Here is a 21395-nt window from a genome sequence, read left to right as displayed (position 1 = left end):
CTTAGTGCGAGATTGGTTTTTGGAGCAGGTGGGAAGTAAGCTTTAGTGTGACACTGATATTTTTTTTTTAAGCAGTTGGAGTTTTAACTTAGTGTTAACTCTGTGTTTAGTTTTTTTTACTATTTGCATTTTGGTCCTAACATGAACTTTACTCTGCCAGTGTTGTGACTATTTACTTTCGTGTGACAATATAGTTCTATGGTTTTATTTAATTAGTACATGTGGATTTTATTTATGGTTTGTTCTTCAATGTATCTTTCTATTACTACAAGTTAGTGACATTAACAGTGGACAAAAAAAAATGGTTGCAGGAAAACAAATGGAGCATATTCCGCATGTATGCTATATTTTTTTAAAAAAAAACTGAACTTTGTAAGTCGGTTAAAAGTGGCCGACTGAAGAAGTTAATATGATGCTTTCAGACGGTTGTTAAATCCGACTTAAAAAAGCAAATATTCTTTTGACGGAAGCTATTAGGTCGGACCAGAAACCGACTTAAAAGACCCTTTACAACCGACTTAGAAAATGATGCCTTAAGACGGTTGGTAAATCCGACTTAAAAAGCAAACACTGACGGGAGCTATTAGGTCGGACGTGCGCCCGACTTAAAAAGCCCTTTTTGTACCATGTCCACTGGTATACTTTTTCCTAATTAAGAAGAAAAAAGAGTAGAAGGAAAACATCATTGACTGTATCGTTTTATGTAAAATTGTCTACTTTGTTCAATATCATCCTTGTTCCTTCGCATGCATATATAACTTACTACGAATAATAAAGTTATTAATGCTTTAATTTTTCATTCCAACATAATTCATTTTCATCTTCCATATGATTGAAGTTAAGTACAAAAAACTGGTCCACGGATAAGGCCATTAAAATTTAAAACTTACATATTTGTGGTTTGGCATGTTTTTCCTCTGTATCTCTAGGTGGTGCTTGTTCCATTGGTTTTGGTGTGGGTGGCATCGACAAGGCAGGGAGAATGCATTACTTATACCTCCCCCTCGTCACCCTCCTTTCTACTACCGCTACTGGAGGTTCATCCTCAACCTCTCCAGACCCTTTTCAGTCCCTGCCACCAGAAGAGCATTTTCGGGCTGCAACTTCTGATCATCGTATAAGCCACAAGTCGAATCCCCCATGGGCGATCATTATGTGGGCATTGGCTGCAGGAATCTTCTTGATATTGGTTGCCATAAAAGTCTTCTGTTGGTTATCATCATCACCAGCACCTACGGCCAACACTGCGGTGCTTGGAGTACCAGTGCCAAATACATCAGTGGGCAACAACAGTGGAGTCTGACAGATAGAATTTCGTTTATTCGAAGAACAAGAATGAGAAGAAGCTTATTTTTCAAGATATAGTACTAATAATAATACGTACACATGCGCGCACGCGCACACACACATATATAATTACTTAATGTGTTGACATACCAATGATGTTCTTGGTATTAAGTACACCCTCCGGTCTTATATATAAGCAAAAAAAACAGCTTTCACGGTGATTAAGAAATGCAGTTAAGTGTAGTTGATTTTCTAAATTTTGTATAAAACATAAGTTAAATTGACTATATTGCCATTTTCTTAAAATTAATGTACACCAACATGATTGTACAACTGCATTAGAGAAATTTAATATTGTACCTCACGTTGAAATACCTTCTGGTTTCCCACCTCACGTTGAAAATATGCAAGGCATTGGAAACATCAATTCAATTATATGCAAGGCATTTCAGCTTCTTAACACCAAATATTTGGTGTGCCGCCAAAATTTTCATTTGAATGAATGAAACTACAATTTTCATTCCATGTCAAATTTCAAAAGTTTTTTTGGGATGATTCATTTTCCTTATCATGTTCCTATAAATAGGCTATGAACATTTACACCATCACCATCTATGAGTGTTCTTCAATATGGATTTTGATATTGACTTGAACGAACCTTATAATGATGCCGACGGCGTCGCCGATGAAAACAGAGATGTGTTGCCCATCGACTTAAATGTGCAGCCTTACGATGAAGATTACATTTTCGACTTGAATGTTGTCCCGTCACTTGAAGATGATTGTGTAAATGATGCTGAAAATGTCACTGGTGGAAATGAAGCTGATGATATATTTAGAGGTAAATTAGTTTCATTGAAGCTGAGGAATCTATAATGTAGTATAATCAAATGAGTTTTCTTTTCTTACTTTATTTTTTATAACTTTTTGTTTCAGGGACCCAAGATGATACAAATGGTGAAGATGAAGACATGGGTGACTTATTTAGTGAAGAAGATGAAGATATGAGTTATACATTAAATGAAGGTGAGACAACTAATTCAAACTATTACACACCATTGTTTGAGATATTATCATTGCTTGCTGTATTATAATTGCTTGGTGTATGTAATTTTATTGGAACTTTTTTATTAACCAAAGATATTATCAAGCATGCATTTTCTTAATAAATATGGTTAATTTCGTAAAACTAGCATGTAGAAAGAAACCTTAAACGGCTGTTAATTCGAAACAGAGTGTGTATAAGAGAGTTGATGCATTAATTTTTTGGGAGGCAATGAAGAGAGATATACATAATTTTGTTGCAAACTGTGACCACAATGTTTTAATTTTAAAACATTGTTTTTTTCTTACGTTTCTGTATTTTTTCTTCTTGTATATAATAACAATAAGAACTTCTTTTTTTAATCATGTAGAGGCAATTATCGTTGAGGAAATTGAACAATCTAATAACAAACGTTCTTTTCTCGACAACAATCAACGGAAGCTTGTTTCTCATTTATTGTTAAATTCAAGTTATAATGGTAAACTTTGTCGTGGGATTGTCAGAACATTGACATCTTATTTTTCAGTCTCTCAAGATGTCATTTATCGGATTTGGAGGCAAGTAAAAAAAACGGGTGATCCGTGTCATAAGAAATCAAAAAATTGTGGTCGAAAAAGGATCCAAATAGATTTCGACAAAATGCGCAATGCTTCATTAGCTAAGCGTAGCACTCTTCGATCTTTACAAACTGTCTTGGGGCTTAAAACCAAGACAACTTTGCTGAAGTACATAAAAGAAGGGGTCTTACGCCGACATTCGAATGTGCTCAAACCATATTTGAATGATAATAATTTGAAAGCTCGTATTGAATTCTGCTTGGATATGCTTGAGGAGAGTAGCATACCACATGATCCAGTGTTTAAGCCTATGTATAATGTTGTTCACATTGATGAAAAATGGTTCTATATAACGAAAAAGTCATCAAACTATTACCTTCTTGCTGATGAGGATGAGCCACATCGTATGTGTAGGAACAAAAATTACATCGGTAAGGTCATGTTTTTAGTTGTTGTGGCTAGGCCAAGATTTGATGGTGATGGTAATGAGACCTTCTCAGGAAAAATTGGTTGCTTTCCAATAGTTCACAAGGTACCAGCACAAAGGTCTAGCATCAATAGACCTGCCGGGACACTTGAAACAAAACCAATCACTTCTATAAATAGAGAAGTCACTCGAAAGATGTATATCGACGAAGTTTTACCGGCAATCAAAGAAAAATGGCCACGAGAATATGCACATGAAACAATTTACATTCAACAAGATAATGCACCTTGTCATGTGCCTCTAGATGATGAAGAGTTTTGTAGAGCGGCTTGCGATGGGGGATTCGACATTCGTTTGACTTTTCAACCTCCTAATTCTCCCGATTTGAACGTATTGGATTTAGGCTTTTTTTCTGCCATTCAATCCTTGCAGCAACAGGAAGTAACTAATTCGGTTGATGCACTTATTGAAGCTGTGGAGAAATCTTTTGATGCTTTTTCCGCCCAAAGTTCGAACAACATTTTTCTCACACTTCAATCTTGTATGATTGAGATAATGAAGGCGAAAGGATCCAACAACTACAAAATTCCTCACATGGAGAAAGAGATGTTGCTTAGGAGAGGCATGTTACCCACACAACTAAAATGTGACCCGGAATTATTTCAAGAAACTTTTGACTACTTGTATAATGTTGAGGAGATATGAGGGTAGAAACTTAAACTCTTAAGTACTTGTATTTCATGATTTCTTTTGGTGTACTTGTATAATGTTGAGGAAACTTTTTTATTTCAAGAAATTTTTCAGTATTTTTAGTGTGCCTACTGAATAATTATTGTTTCTTTATTTACATAAAGATAAAATAACATGGCAGCTTTAGAGGGAAGATAATTTGTTTAAGGCTACACGTAATGCCACATGCAATGCCACTAACATAAGAAAATCCACTTTTTTATGTTCCATGTTAGATTCACACAATTCATTTCAATTTATCTTGCCACACGTAGTGCAATGCATGCAAACAAATGAACGCAGACGTGAAAGTTGAGGAATTATAAGTAAAAGAAAGAAAATAAAATATTATAATCGGGACAAATACAATTTTATAAAGAGATGTGTAGTTTCATTATGAAAGAAGGATTAACCAAAGATAACAGGTTACAAAAAAAAAAAACTCATTCCAATACCCAAAAACATCAACTCTTTCTATGCCACACCTAGTTCAATGAATCTATGTATATTTTCAGCACATCTTCAATCCCTTTCCTCAACTCTTCATTATTCAACTCCTCAATCTCAAGTCCATTCTCCAACTCTTCATCCTTCAACTCCTCAATCTTATCTCTAGAGTCCATTGTTTCTACTGGAACTTCATTCAGATCAAAGTTTTCCATGTTTAAGTTCAGGAAAGCTCTCTCACATGGTTGGACGAATTTTTGACGCAGATTTTTCACTCTTCTAGATTGCATTACCTCTGGAACTTCACCACAAACACTCATAGAAGACCCATCTTCATTAGGGGCTTTGTTCAAGTCAAAATTGTTCTTGTACTGCCCTCCAAATGCTAGATCTTCAAACACCCATGTTTGCTTTGTTGTGACCTCATCATCACTTTTTGACATCACTTCACCTTCAAACAAAGTATCTTGAATTAGGTTGGTATCTCCATCCCCATCAAGTGAGTCTTCAACAACAAGAAGGGAAATATCTTCCAAGTTGCTGTCAATGCCCAAATCAAATGAGGGTACTTCATCAAACCATTTTTGTGGGGATGCCATTTTTTTTTTTGAGTTGAAAAGAAGAAGATGTATGGGTGGTAGAAGACCGTAAAATGAGTTTTTATAATTGAAAAGAAGAAGATGTATTGGGTACACCAAGAGTTATGAAAAGTTGTTATGAAGAATTGAAATGAATGCATTATGGAGAATTGAATTGAAATGTATTGGTGTACGTGTATTCCAATAGGTGATTGAAATCCACAAAAGACTTTAAAGGGGTATATTAGGAATAATAGTGTAAAAGTGGTTAATTTTGCTTATATTTGTGACCAAAGATTGATGTTTTTTTTTGCTTATATATGTGACCGGAGGGTGTAGTATATTTCATTCTCCAATTCAATGTACTTTCAGGGTCACTTGCTGGCCATGACAAGAGAAATGTTTATTCTTACAAAATAGAATGCAACAAAGGAACAATGAGCACGTCTCTCCTAAATTCAAGGATAAAGCTTGTGTTTTTTACATTTTACTTACTCTTATTGTTGGTTAGCATTGCCTTGTCTCACAAAGGGGTAAGGTTTATGAATCTGTTATAGTGTTAAGATTCCTTTGTTAATCTTTCAAAGAAACCATTGTAAGGTTTATTTTTTCGTCCTTGCACTGCAAGTAATTTGGCTACAGAAGGTTGAATCACAAAAGTGAAATGCATTGACTCTACCAATGACTATATTGAACATTTCAATTAGAAGACAATGAGACATTGGTAAAAACAAAATAGACATTAAAAATAATCGTTACAGGAACTACACTGAAGAATGAGGTACTTGCTTATATAGCGATGTCTTCAATTTTTTTGGTACCATTCATTACACCATTCACATTTTTGTTAAAGTTTTGCAAAAAGTCATTTAAAAATGATTTCAAGAACTGCATCAATATGACCTCATACTTTATTTCCGTAGAAAATCATAACAAAGTTTGTATCCGTATTTGATATGACTAAGGGACTCGCACAGTTTATGGAGAGAAATAGAGAGGAAAGAATGAAAGATACTTGATTAAATTGATTCAATGAATGAAAAATACAAAGGGTTAAACTTATGTACAATAGTGAAGCAAATGTATTTGCTAACAAATCCCTAACTAATTCAGTTAAGAAACTAACTTCCTAACCAGAAGTCTAACTAACTCGTCCGAGTCTCAACCGTGTAATAGTATTTAAACCAAAAGCAATAGACATTCTTATTGATAACAATCATATGGACAATAAGCTCATGAAAGACCTTAGGCCTCAAGGCTTTGACTAGTAGATCAAGTGACATAATGTTTGTCTCTAAATATTACAATAAGTTACAACTTCAATCCATTTCTTAACAAACAACTAATTGCATGCATGACTTCATTATAAGAAAATTGGAAACCTTCCTTCTAGTCCGTTTGCATACACAAACTATTTTTAATATCATTGGTCATTTTCACAATCTCTCCGATTAGTTTATATTCGTAGCTGCAAAATTGAAAGAAATATTAATTCATGAATGCACAATGTTTTCATCTTATCCATTAGAATATAAAAAATTAAAATTACTCTTCACAAGATACAAAATTGCACATGAGCTGAAAACAAAACATTAACAACACACAATTCTGCATGTCTAACAACATTTTAACAAAGCCATTAATTCTTAAAAATGTTAGGAACTTAAATATTTGAAAGCATGTTACATACCTACAATTGGAAGCTATTCCTTTCAAGTTAGCAACTTCAGATAAAGCTGACCTCCATTCCTTTACCTTCTCAGAGTCATTTCCAAACTCTTTTTTATGCTTAGCCATGGCTCTTTTATAGCTGTTTTTCTGATGCCTTACATCGGACGGTTCTATTTTGTAAAAGATTGGCAAAACCTTTTGGTTCTTCATCTTTTTACACTTAAGAATAGTGACCAATTCATCTAGACACCAAGGAGAATCTGCAAAGTTTTCAGAAAAAACAACAATTGAAATCCTTGATGCCTCAATTGCTTTGACTAGAGATGATGAAATTTCCTCCCCGCCTTTCAGTTCCTCATCATCCATGAAGGTCTTGAACCCCTCCCGGCACAAAGCATCATAGAGAAAACCTGTAAAAGACTGACGAGTATCTTCCCCTCTAAAACTGAGGAAAATCTGCCATTTAGCAAGTGATGCTTTCCATTCCTCAATTGGTTTACTTCCGAAGGAAGATCCCACCTTTATAATTTTTTCAGGTAACCCTTCACATTTCCCATTTAGTGCCTTTATTTTTTCATATAATTCATTAAATTCATTCCATGATGGCGGTTTTGATTGTATTGTAAGATTCTCCATTTCTTGTATGATCATGTCTGTTTCTTTTAGCCACTCAAACACAACATCTCTAACCTTTTCAGTTTTACAATCAATTGCTTCAACTTTTGCACGCGCACGATCACGATTTGAAATGAGTTTCTTCTTTTGTCTTTCAACTTTCATATAGCCTTTGCTAAACCAATCAGATAAACATTTATTTCCATCAACTTCCTCTACCGCCTTCTTTACCGCATGAGTTACAAGAAGACAACCATACTGAACAACAGCATAGGGTTTTTTGCTTGCTGCAAAATATTATTATAATAGAAACTAAATCAGCATAATTTTAGCTATATTTGTATATTAACTTATAACAGAACTTAAAATGATTTTACTTATGTTGGAAATTATGTGTTGGATTTTTTCATAGGCTCAATTGAAGTGGAGGAACTTAGTGAGCTAGTTTGTGTTCTTAAGTGTTGAGGCCTATGCAATGAAGAATTTAGAAAATTCAAATTCTCAAATAATTGTTCCATCTAGAAATCTAACTCAAATTTTTCGAATGGAATTCATGAACAACTTGAACCCAATTGTTTGGGTTAGGCGGTGTGGGGGTTAGTGCCCCCGCTGTATTTTCAATTTGTTTATAGTGTTACACACACTAATATACATATATAGATTAACAACAATACATAGTTTTAGAGTTATTTCAAATATTACTTGTGGGCTGCATGAAAAAAAACTCTACTATTAATATTATTAAGAATCGGAAGCAAAATTGCATTAAAAATGAATGATTAAATGACTATTTAGTTAATTATATAGAATGATTTTTATTAAAATTAAAAATGAGAAAATTAATCAATGTATCCATAATATGAAAAATCATAAAGAATAATTATGATGTATAATTATGTTTTCAAAAATAAAAGGTTAGTGTGTGGAAAAATAAAATATCATGTGCATTCAATATTGCTGCAAATTTATATATATGATGCTCTTACTCATAATAGATCCCTGCTCCAATTGAAACAACCTAAGCCGTCTTTAGGAATATGGTTAAAAAATTCAAACAAATGTACTTGGTCTTCATCACTTATAAACATATGGGTCGCTAACAAATGTTCCAAGAACATTCGATAATGATTCAAAAAAAGAAACAATTAAAACAAAATTATATAGAATAAAATGCTTTTGAATGTATCATCAATACAATGAATACACACAATTCTCAAGATAAAATTTTCACTTTAAACTTTTTAACTAGAGTGTCGTTGTGACCTTTGTTAATTAGCATTTGCTAATTTCCTTTTTTCTACCTATGAAACTTAGAAAGATATACACAAGAGCAGCAATAGTAGTAAAGTTGCAAGTGAATACTACTAAAATGAAGATACTTGTAATGTGAAGAAAAAGGAAAGGAAGTTGAACTCACACATATTGCAGGAGACAGAAAGAATGAATTGTCTGTGTCAAAAAAAAAGAAAGAATGAATTGTATGAGTGAAGTTTGAATAATTGTCTTTTAGCTTCAAAACCAGAAAGTCAACAACAAAGGGTTGGAGATAGAGCAGTAGACAAGGTGTTGTCAAGTGTGATGGTGAACCATAGTTTACCCATCTATCTATATATAATTGTAGGCTCTCTTGACAAGAAGAGAGATTAATATATAGATAGTAGTAATAAATTATAGTAGGTTATAATAGTAATGAAGTGATATTATTTCATACGAAGCATCGTTTGTAAACAATAGAAGTTGACTCAAATTCGAACTCACCAAACTTTAAAAAAAATTGAGGATCGATCAGTTGATCTAGTCATATCACATCAACTAGCATGCCAAGTTGATTGTACGTACGGTTTGCATTGTTTTTAAATAAATTTTATAGGCTCTCACAACCAAAAAAAGTACATAATCACCACAAAAAATAATTTTTTTTATAGGTTCTATGGTTAAGCTAAATTTATCTTAAAAGTGAATAAGTAAGGTGTTCGGAGTTCGAACTCCGACCCCATATATGCCCATACGTATATTATGTATTATTTCTATACCAAATGAGTTAAGCTTATGAAGACTAAGCTTTAAAAACTTTAATTAAGGCCAATCTATAGCCTATGATAAAATTAATATATATTTTTTAAAAATAACCCACTTGGGTTGGTTAGGTGGTATTGATTTGGGATATGAGAGTGTGCTCCTCCTTAAGGTTTGAGATTTGATACTCTCTAATGCTAATTTAGGTGGATTAATTTAATTTCTTAAAAAAAAAATATTGTTTTTGAATGTCAAATATTAATTGTTATATAGCAGACAAAGTTAAACTTGTGACTTCCTTATCATATGTGTTTGGATTGCCACCAGGAGATGACGTAATTTAATGACAACATTTAAGGGGTTTTGTGAGTTTTTCATATGGTTATGACATTTGGCATTTTAAGAAGATGGCTAGAACATTAATAGACTTTTCGGAACAAATAGTTTGAAGATTTAAGAACTCATGTCGAGTGTAATTTCATCTTCTTCTAGTATGTCTTATAATTATATAGTTAACAACTATTCAATTGATGTTTTGTTCGAAATAATTGAGTCTTATTCTTAATGTTTTTCTATACTTGATCACTATCGAGTTGATTATAAGATTGATACTTTGCCAATGAAAAATAGGTAGTAGTGATAACCAAAACTAAGATCTTTCGTCATGAATTTATTTACTATAGAAACATATATTATGAGTTTAGAAATGGAATGGAAAATATGATTCTCATTGATTGAATAAGCTTGTATAACAAGTATTTATAAGTTGTTATATCCACATGCTAACTAACATGAACCTAGAAGCATAGGAACATTACTCAGTAACTAACTAAAACTAATCTAAGCTAGTTACTTGCAAGGTAAGCTATTATAGTTAGGGTTTTATTCTTCTTGCTTATCTTCCTGATGCAATAACATATAAAAAAATTACCATGCGTTCATTCTAAATTGATGTTCTTAAAAGCTTAAAGTGATAATTAATCACTTAAGAATTTAAGGGTTATTGATAAGAAACAAAGGATATTGAAACAAGGAAATTGACTAAACCTACATTGCCAATTTAAAATTATTTTTGTAAAACTTAGTTGTGTTAACCTGATAATGAAAAGGAGAGAATTATATTCTTTATCATTCCTAATCAAATTTGCAATTTTCCCTAGGTTACTAAATCAAGCAAAATTTCATTCAACTTCAACCGAATTACAAATAACTTCATTTGTTGAGCAGTTAAGATAAGAGAGTGCTAATATGTGTCCTTATAATACTTTTTAGTGCTTTAAAGATAGAAACTTTGTATGGAAAACTTTGCATTTCATTTTTCAAATAGAATAACATTGAATCATGTTTAATTGTGTACCAAGGGCACCTCTTAATGAAATTAAAATGAAAAATCTTGAATTTAAAAAACAACTTCGAAATTTTAAGGAGCTGATGAATGCACAATTTTCGAAACATAATTTTTACGATAGATTTATTAACATATACATTGTAAAGACACACATTATTACACTCCATCGTTTTAAATTATATGTCATTCTAACAAAATTTGTTTATTTCAAATTATATATCACTTTACAATATTAATGAATCATTAATGTTTTTTTTTTCTATTATGCCCCTTACTTTTTATTACTTTATCTTTTTCCAATTTTTTTAATTTTTGTTTTTCATACCATTAATGAATGATATTTTTATAAAACAATTCAAAATTACTTTTTCTATACAACAATAATTATATTTTTTAATCTATACGAAATTGCTAAAGTGACGTATAACTTAAAACAGATAAATTATATAATCACTATTATTAATTAAAATACAATTCAATACACTTGCCAAATTGTAATTAATACCCAACTTCAGGGAATCCGATTTCAACTTATATGGTCAATGTTATTGTCAAAACTTATGGTCAATATTGGTGATTATTCTTGGAGAGAAGGACTATATAACCGAGAGAAGTAGTAGCAACTAGCAACCACTCAATAAAATATAAGCTTAATTGTATTTTTAACCTCCTATCTTTTTAAAAGTTGTGATTTTGACCCCATAATTAATTAAAATACAAAACAGTTTCCTATATATTGAATTTTTGATTAACACAAACATTAGATTAGATAAGTATCAAACATAACGTAGAACTATTTTGGTGTACCAAGTTGTCATACTAATTAATTACACTACATGATCAATTGTTCTTTTCATTGGCTATGTATGTAACCCTTAATTAATTAATTAAGGTTTTTTTTAATTACCTTTGAAGAATGGTGGGTAATTTACCCACCAACCAATGAAAATGAGCAATTTGTTGGTGGGGTCAACATAATTCATGGATACCACTTAAAAATGTGCTTATGTGGCTAATGTGTATTGATTGAGATAAATTACCCATCATTCTTCCATGAATACCCTAGTTGTCACCATTAATTAATTACACGAAAATAAAATCACAACAAATATTGGTACTGCTACTGAATCCTACCTAGACAAACATTCCATACGATACAAAGTGACTTTTAATATCTTTGTAATCTTTGTAGTCCATATGTACATGTTTTGTTTTGCACATGAGTTTTAGCATCTTCCACGATCTCTTGAATAAGTTTATATTCGTACCTGCAAAAGTATGCACAAAACGTTTCAATTAAGCCATGCATATATAATTATGGTTTTATTTTAGTTTTCAAAAATTATTTAGACAAAATATATATAGGTTAATCTGACTATCAATTTTTCACAAGAACAAATTGTCACATAGAACACAAAACTGCAGTGAAACTTAAAATAAAATGTATACAACAAAACCTTTCAGGTCTAAATTTCTTGTCAGCAAATTCATGCTTATGATAGCTATATATAAAGAAGACTAAATTTGTTGTTTAAGAATTCAAAATCCTTAAAAAACGACCGAATTATATTATATCATAGTCTTAACACCTATCACTACTAGAGTAGATATATTGGTTAGGAATGAAGCAAAAATAGAAGTATGTGAAAGCATATTACTTACCCGGATCTATAAGTCTTTCCGGATATATTAGACACTTCGATCAAAGCTGATCTCCATTTTTGTACTCTCTCCGAGTCTATTCCAAATCTTCTTTCATGTCGAGCCATGTCTTTGCCATAACATTCTCTCATATACCTTATTTCTGATGGCTCCACTTTGAAAAAGATCGGCCAAACTAATTGATTATTCGATTTCCTACATTCAAGAATCTTGACAAGTTCATCAAGACACCATGTGGAACTTGCATAGTTTTCAGACAAAACAACAATTGAAAGCCTTGCTGCTTCAATTGAATTTAAAAGAGTTGGTGAAATTTGGTCTCCAGTGTGTAGGCCATCACCATCAAAGAAGGTTGTGAATTCCATTTGGTCTAAAGCATGATAAAGAGAACCTGTAAATGTGTCGCGGGTATCTATCCCTCTAAAACTGAGGAAAATTTGGTATTTAGTTAACGAATGTTTCAAACTGTCTAGCAATACTTTCCATTTCTCTATTGGTTCACCTCTTAAGCGATGTCCTACATCTTCTACTTTTCTAGGTAACCCTTCACATTTGGAAGCAACTTCACGTGCGAGATTCAATAAGTCAATCGAGCATAAGTACTCATCATGAATACTACCTGATTTTTTTTTGAACAAAGTCCAAGTTTCCTCTGTAGATAAGGGATTAAGTTGAATCTTCCTTTGACAGTACATCAAGTCACAGTCTTGTTGGAAAAATGTGATCAAAAGGACCTTGCATCGATTACTTTTCAGTGGAATGCCTACATCCTCTGGGTTGAATTTTTCCCGAACATCATCAAAGATCACAAGTATTGGACGATCCATATTTTCTATGGTGGAAGATATTAGTCTTGCTCTTTCGGCTTCATCAAATCTAATATTCAAGGAGTCAGCAATTTCATCTTGCATTGCTGTGATATTTGGGTTTTTGGTCACACTGACAAATAAAATTTCATGAAAAATATTTAAATACTTGACTTTCTCACCCATTGCTTTCACCAATGCTGTTTTACCAGATCCCTGCTTACCATACAAGCCAATCATAGAACAATCATCATCCTTGAATGCCTCTAAAAGTTGATCTGAAGTCTCCTCTCTAGACTTAAAACACATAATATTTCCATTAGAAAAGTGCTCTAAACTTGGAATTCGAGTTGAAAATGGGTCAAATTCACATTTCTCATTCAGTCTTATTATTTTTTTTTGCAATTCTCGATATTCATTCCATGATGGTACTCCAGATTGTATTTTCAGATTCTTCACCTCTTGTATGAGTTTTTCTACCTCTTGTATGAGTTTTTCTACCTCTTGTATGAGTATGTCTGCTTCTTTTAGCCACTTGATCACATCATCGCTCACCTTATCAATTCTATGATCAATTGCTTTATATTTTGCACTCACACGATCACGATTTGAAATCAGGTCGTTCTTTTTTTCTTCCAACTGCCTATAGAGTTTGCCAACCAATTTAGATAGATGTTGCTTCACACTAACTTCATGTAACACCGTTCGTAACCCATCAATAACAACAAGAGCGCTATATTGAGCAATAGCATAGCGTTTTTTTCCTGCTACAAAATTTTATTACGTTAACTTAAAATTAAAGATGATTTTATTACGTTAACTTAAAAACAAGATTTTCCTTCATTAAATTCTACTACTATAAATATCACTACCCTCGGTGTGTTTGTTTCAAGTTTACTAAATTTATTCTTGGTAATAACATTCCTTGAATATAAAGATGATAAATTTATCTTCGTGAGTTTAGCTCAGTTGGTAGGAATATTGCATATTATATGCAGGGGCTGAGATTCGAACCCCGGACGCCCCACTTCTCCACAATTAATTGTGTGAGTTCTAGCCACTAGAATACTTGACAAAAAAAAAAAAAGATGAGAAATTTATTCCAAGTTATTTAGAAAAGGCTTAATAGCAGTTTTATCCCCCTAACTTTCCCAAATTTGCGATTTTAACCCCCTAAGAAAAAAAAACTACAAAACCGTCCCCTAAGTTTTGCATATGTGGCAATTTTGACCCCCAAGGCTAATTTTGACCCGGTCTACGCTGACGTGACACCCTAAGTGAGGTGCCACATGTTTTTTTTTAATAATTTTTTTTACCAAAAATTGGCCTTGGGGGGCCAAAACTGCTACAGTTGCAAAACTTAGGGGACGATTTTGTAATTTTTTTTCTTAGAGGGCTAAAATCGCAACTTCACGAAAGTTAGGGGCCGAAAACTGATATTAAGCCTTTAGAAAAAAGATGTTTGGTTAATATTATAATATTCCATGGAACCTTAAAAATAGGGATTTTAATAGGTTATTAGAGATAATTTTATTCCCATCTTCATGGGAACTTTATTCCCATCATTTTCTTTGGGAAAACTTTTCTATTCCCAGGAATATTTCATATCTGGGAATAAAATTTAGCAAACTTGTAACAAACATAGACATATGTATTTTTATAATTTTATTCCCAAAAATCTACAAATATAACTTGAAAAAAAACACACCCTAAATCTTAATAGGTCCACCAACTAATACTAATTTTACTCACAACTACTCACTCATATCCTTATTATAAGAAAAATATATACTTTTATATTTATTAAATATCTGATGTATTTGACTTATGTTACCAATGATACATAAGATATTCAATGACCTAAACATTAATTTTATTTTTCTTCTTATAATAAGAATTAGATAGAGTAATCTTTAAAAAATAGATTTTTTACTTTAATCAACTAATCCATGTATTTTGAGTTTGTTTCATCATCATAGTTATGCGTTTAGATAAATCTTGTACTTCCTCCGTTCCAAATTGTATGTCACTTTGAAAAAAAAAATTGTCCCAAATTGTATGTTGCTTTACAATACCAATGAATCATTAATGTTACTTTTTCTATTATATCCTTCACTATTTATTGCCTTCTCTACTCTCAAGTCATTCATTTATCTTTCCCATATCATTTATTAAGGACAATTTTGTAAAACAACTCATAATATCTCTTTCTCACACAAAATTAATTACATTTCTTAATGCGTGTGAAATACCCAAAACGTCGTACAATTTGGGACGGAGGAAGTAGTATTTTTTGAAAAATGTTAATGAGTGCTCTTATAATATTGTTTAATTAAGGAATAGAAAAAGTACTCCATCAAAGGAGTAATTTTTATAAAGAAAATTATGCATTTAATACTTTCACAATGTTAGCCTTAATTATATTTCTAAGACAATTTTGTTATTAATGAATTCCTTAAGAAATTTTTTAGACGACTTGTTAGCATAACTTTATTTTTTATTTTTTTGAAATATAGACTATTTCTAGTCTCCATCAAAGAAAATTTCTGAATCCACCAGTTTGTGACACTTATTAATTTCACACAAACATATAATATGTAACGATTTACGCAAGAGATAGAGGAGAATTGAGTGAACGAAATTGAACTCACACATGTTGCAGCATGCAGAAATGATGTACTGTATGAGGGAAAGAAAATTGTCTCTTAATTAGCTTCAAACCAAAGCCAACAACAAAGGGTTAGAGCCTCAGAGCAGATAGATAGATAGATGGGGAAGTATATATACTTGTAGGTGCTCTTGACAAGAAGAAAGATTAATATATATTGTACATATATAGTAGTAATAAATTATCATTTTTATTATAGTTATAATAAAGAAGTGAGGATAAGAAGCTGACTTTGCATCGTTAGAAACTTATGGTCAATATATTTTTGTTCTTGTTAAGGAAACTTATGGTCAATATTGGTGATCATTCTAGGAAACCAAACCACAACTGTACCAATATATCCGAGAAACTTCCAACTTATTAAGGAAAATAAAAAATAGCTACTCCAATGGTTAACAGTTAACACGTACTTTCCTAAAAAAAACAAAATATTAGACAAGTGTGTCAAATTATTTTAAACATAAAGACTAAAAATATTATTTTCAACATAAATAACGAATATATCCCCCTTGTTTCATTGTATAAACTAGAGTTAACATATGTTTAGACCATGCTAACACCAAAAAAATAAAGGTATTATTTAGTGAACTCATAAAAATAAATTGCGTCTTAAATTATACTTGTTATATTAATAAATATATAAATATTTATATAAAGCTACATCTCTTTGAAGAGTTAAGTTGAGTCGCATTGGTCTTATCTCGATTCGATCCAATATAAATTGGTTTAACTTGAAATTTGATTCAAGTTTGATTTAAACTTTCTTTTAATTTGAACTCACCTTGTATCAATAATTCATAAATAATTGGAATCAGTGTTGAATTTCAATTTGTTTGCTCGAATCACATATTTTAAAAGTTATTTTAAAAAAAAGTATATATTTTTTCTTTATAATTTGACCCATTCTTAAAATTTAAGCAACTGTTACCATGTATACCAACAACTTCAGAAATTCCGATTCCAACATATGTTCTACATTGGTGCATATATCAATATAACCGTGTACCGTGATTAACATCCTTACAATACATAAGAAAAGTCTCCAATTATTTTTAACGTAATATGCATGCCCCCTTGTTCCTTGACGTAGAAGAAACTATGAAATTAGGTAAGAAAACGAAAGGAGTCACGTGGATAAGGTCAAAAAAGGCTAAGGCTACGGTGGAAGATCTCTTTAGATCTTCTACGGTAGGAGACTTGAATTTTTATTTTTTTTACAAAATAAATAGAAGTTAGTCGTTGGATTATGAACCTCTATGATAGTTAACATAAACCAACAAACACCTAATATATTTTTATTTTCTTCCTTTTTCCCCCTCCTCTCCTCTCCTCTCCTCTCATTCTTGGTACGGAGCCTTCTTCCTCACAAACAACTGAGATTGCAGCAACCTTTAACCCAATTCTACAGCAACAAATCACAATATGGACAAGAATTTTGGACAGTTGATTATTTTGACTGAATTAAAAATAATAAAAATAAAACATGATTCAAGCTCATCACTGCATTTTTGGGTGAGCATTTAAAGATGAAATTCAACATCATAAAATAATTATTTTTCCATAATTTAATTTCGGATTTAAAGTGAGAATTAATAATATTTCTGCGTCGTCGGCATGAACGAGGTGGTGAAAAATCCAAACTCTCTCCTACTTTATTCATCACCTCGTTCACGCTGGCGGCACTCTTCTAAACTTCGCTTGCAAATTCATCTAAGACATCAATTTCAACAACTTAATCACACGTCAACTTCAACATACAAAAACTCCACAATATATTCACCATTGAAAAATCCAGCAACAACCTTTTCGAGAGAGAAACGGAACCAGTAGATTTTCAAGGTTCGAATTGGAAAACTAAGAGTGGGAGCGAAGAAGATTGAAGAGAGCGAAGTAGTAACAAAGAGAAACAATAACACATATCTGGGTTTTTTCCCGGCAAATTCAAGGAATGACCAGAAATATTTGTAGGGTGAAATATTTGATGGATCTGGAAGAATAAAAAAGAATGAAGGAGAGTGATAGGCTTTGACAAAAATTATGGGAAAATTTGTAACTATCCTTAAAATCTTTAATTTTTGAATGATTTTTTTTTTATACAAGTTTAGAACATTACAAACGGCTCGTTTAATAAATTTAGAATTTTTTAATATGAAATAAATTAAATATGGATTTTTTTAATAGACAAAAGTTTAAAATAAAAGTAACAAAATTCTGGACGCAGAAATAAAATTTTGAGATAATTTTTTGTAGATGAACTTTTCGTAATGTTCTTAACACTTGTGCAAAAAATTGTTCAAAATCTTAAAAGTTTAAGCATAATTAAACAAATTTAAATTTACTAAGGACTAAAACTGAGTGCATAATTTTTTTATATGGACTAAAAACACTATTATAATTAAGTAAGGACTAAATTTAAAAGGTCCCAATTTTATAGGGACAAAAAACATATGATGTCATTTACCACATGGCAGCCATGTCACTTGAAATGTCCATGTGGCATGTCTGAGTCAGCATTTTGTTAGCCTAGTCAGCACAATTTGACGGCAAGGATCAAACTTGTAAACGAAAAAAAACGTTGAGGATGAAAAATTTAATAAAATTTAAATAGGGATCAATGTTGGAAGCTCATTTATTTATAAGAACTTTAAACATAATTAACCCAAAATTTAAATCATCACGTTCTGGAGTTTTTTCCCAGCAATTCTTCACAATTATTCTCATGTGATTATCCAATATCCATCAACGAGAAAGTGCAAGTAATTGGGTGTTGGATGTGTATAATAAGCATCTTGATCCAATGGTTGATTAACCTTCATCCTATGGTTTATATTCATTTGAAAAAAAAAAAAAAAAACACTAAGTCTCCTATGGTAGGTGACCTATTAAGGTTGCCCACCAGAAACGGAGCCCCGTTTAAGGTAGGAGACGTGAATAGGTCTCCTACGGTAGGAGGCCATATAAAACACTTTTTTTTTTTGTTATCAAAATGACATGTGTTTGTAGGTTGTGGTACATTGGTAACCTACTATTGGAGGTAAATTCTATATAAGTTATTTATTTAACTGTTGGACAATCTTGAAATTTCCTCCGAATTAAAAAATTATTTTCCCAGCAACGTTGCTATTCCTTGAACGCCATTAATATAATGGCTGCAATTTATTTTTAGAGAAATATAATAACTATAGTTGAAAATATATTTACGATTTTACTATAGATATTGAATATTGTGAGTTTTTTTAAAAAAATAATTGAATATTATTAGTTGAATAGTCAATATACAACAAGAGTTAAATAAGTTTTTAGTCTCGAATGAAAAATAATTTGACATGTTAATGATGTCTAAGTGAAAAAATTCAACCCCCAATTTCATTCTCTACTCCATCCGTTTTTAAATATAAGCAAAATTTACTTTAGGTTCATTCATTTAATGATATATGTGGTTCATATTATATACCACATACATCATTAAATAAATGAACCTAACAACTCAATTTTGCTTATATTTAAAAACAGAGGGAGGACTTTAATTCTAAAACTTTTCTTAGAATTTGTTTAATTATGTTTCAACATTTTAATTTTTTAACACCTTTTTACAGAGATGTTAGGAGCATTAAGGAACTCTTTTATAAAAAAAAATATATTTTTTTTTAACATGCAATGAATTAATTTAGAATATTTCTAACAGCAATGCTATATAACGCGAAAGATTTCTCACGAATTCCTCAAGAATCAAAAAATGCAGTTATAACAAAAAAATAAAACAAAAAAAGAGGTCCCACTTACCAAACATGTGGGTTAGCATAATAAAAGAAATAGCGGTTCTTGAATTTTTGTTAAAAAAAATTTCGCTGAATACAACATTTTCCTATTTCTAAACAACAAAATTTTAAGATTAAAGAGATACAAATTTGGAAATATTCTCCGTCGATAGTATTGTGATTAAATAAAGTGATTATAAATGATGATTTATTGTTTCAATTTTAAATATGAGGGTAAAATACCACATAATGTCAAAATTCTAAATAAAATCAAACTAAAAAAAATCAAATAATATCTTAAAAAACCTATTTATGTGTAAACCTTGTTACATTTTTTAAAATAAAATGAACGTTACACTTAGTATAATACAAAAGACATGCGATGAATTTTAAAATTATTGAACGTTTTATCAAGCATGCCCCAACCTTAGATTCAATGAACAAAAATTAAAGGATTGCTTTTTTAAGAATTTACAAGCTCGTTTAGTTGGTTAATGACAGAAAATATTAAATGTAGGGGAACATAAGCTGAATAAATAGTTGCTGGGTTTTTTACAGTTATACCATCTTTGACAAAAACACCCTTTAGTACAAATCATTCCAAAATCAGTAACTTTTTAAAAGAACAACTTTAATGATTAAAATATACAATTTTAATGGGTCAACTTGCTAAAAGATCCATGTCATTCAATAGCTACTTACTATATCCAAAGGCTAATAATCAATTTTCAGCAACAAAAAAAATAAAATTGAGTCTCCTACGGTAAAAGACCCATTAAGATTACCTACCGTAGTCAACGCCCTTAAACGGCACCACAACTCAGTAGGTATCTAAAGATAAAACCGAAATGAAGACGACAAAATTTTCAACACAAAATACTATTTTAAACTGTGTTTTTGAAGGAACCGTGTTTTTTTTTTTTGTCGTTACAAAGAAAGATGGAGTTGTATTTGTAACCGAAAAAAAAGGATATTGGTGTATTTTTAAAAAAAAAAAGATATGGGTGGATATTATTATTATTTAGCACATAAGAAAACATCAAAATAGACACGTGAATTTAATTTAGTTGGTAATAATATCGTATAATATATGAAGGAACTGATATTTGAACCTTGGATAACTTATCATTTTAAAGGTGAATTTTTAGTCATTAATTTAGTTGACAACAAAAAAATCAAAACATAGCATAATTGACACGAGTTTGATGACTTCTCTCTATTTATTTGCTCCATAGATCTTAGTGAGCCATCACATATATATATATATATATATATATATATATATATATATATATATATATATATATGACATATCAAATGAGAGGAGTCTTATTACGAGAGATGAGAGGGTTTAATTATAACCATTGGATGAATGTTAATGGTTCAGATTAAATTTATCTTATCATAGGTATGCACTGTTCCTCTTCCGTTTTCTTTCTTCAATCTTCTTCTCTCCTCCCTCGTTTTTTGTAGATAACAGACAAGAGTTTATATTTTCCCAAAATTATTTTACTGTAAACAATGAATTCAACTCATCTTTCCAAAATCTTTCTACCTACTTCTCTTCTCTTTTCTTCGTTATTTTTATATATATATATAAAAAAAAAAACTAATCCTCATTTCTCCAGGAGTCCCATCTATGTAATTTTGATGCAATTACTCAGCTGAGATGAGTATCATAGTTTGCTTCTAAAATCATGATTTTATTTTTGGTTCAACAAAAGTCATGACTTTTTTTTTTTAATTAAAAGAATAAAGATGGCAGAAAAATAAGAAGAAAA

The 21395-nt window shown here is 31.1% G+C and overlaps 2 protein-coding genes across 2 annotated transcripts; one reads left to right on the top strand and one right to left on the bottom strand.

Moving 5' to 3' along the window:
* Window positions 1-1917: 1917 nt before the first annotated feature.
* On the top strand, window positions 1918-4021 carry LOC112422189 (uncharacterized). The gene is made up of 3 exons (XM_024785035.1): window positions 1918-2128; window positions 2224-2313; window positions 2703-4021. Exons 1-3 carry the CDS (start codon window positions 1918-1920, stop codon window positions 4019-4021), a joined length of 1620 nt encoding a protein of 539 aa, XP_024640803.1.
* Window positions 4022-6073: 2052 nt separating this feature from the next.
* Window positions 6074-15980, bottom strand: LOC11432472 (uncharacterized). Its single transcript, XM_024785034.2, has 5 exons — window positions 15840-15980; window positions 12383-13955; window positions 11924-11988; window positions 6761-7643; window positions 6074-6538 (listed from the first exon to the last, which is right to left on the bottom strand). The coding sequence occupies exons 1-5, from the start codon at window positions 15841-15843 to the stop codon at window positions 6460-6462; spliced, it is 2604 nt and encodes an 867-aa protein (XP_024640802.1). The 5' UTR covers window positions 15844-15980; the 3' UTR covers window positions 6074-6459.
* Between the last annotated feature and the right edge of the window lie 5415 nt (window positions 15981-21395).

This window comes from Medicago truncatula, chromosome 5 (genome assembly GCF_003473485.1).
Source record: "Medicago truncatula cultivar Jemalong A17 chromosome 5, MtrunA17r5.0-ANR, whole genome shotgun sequence".
Lineage (NCBI taxonomy): Eukaryota > Viridiplantae > Streptophyta > Magnoliopsida > Fabales > Fabaceae > Medicago > Medicago truncatula.
This window is presented reverse-complemented; position numbering and strand designations above follow the sequence as displayed.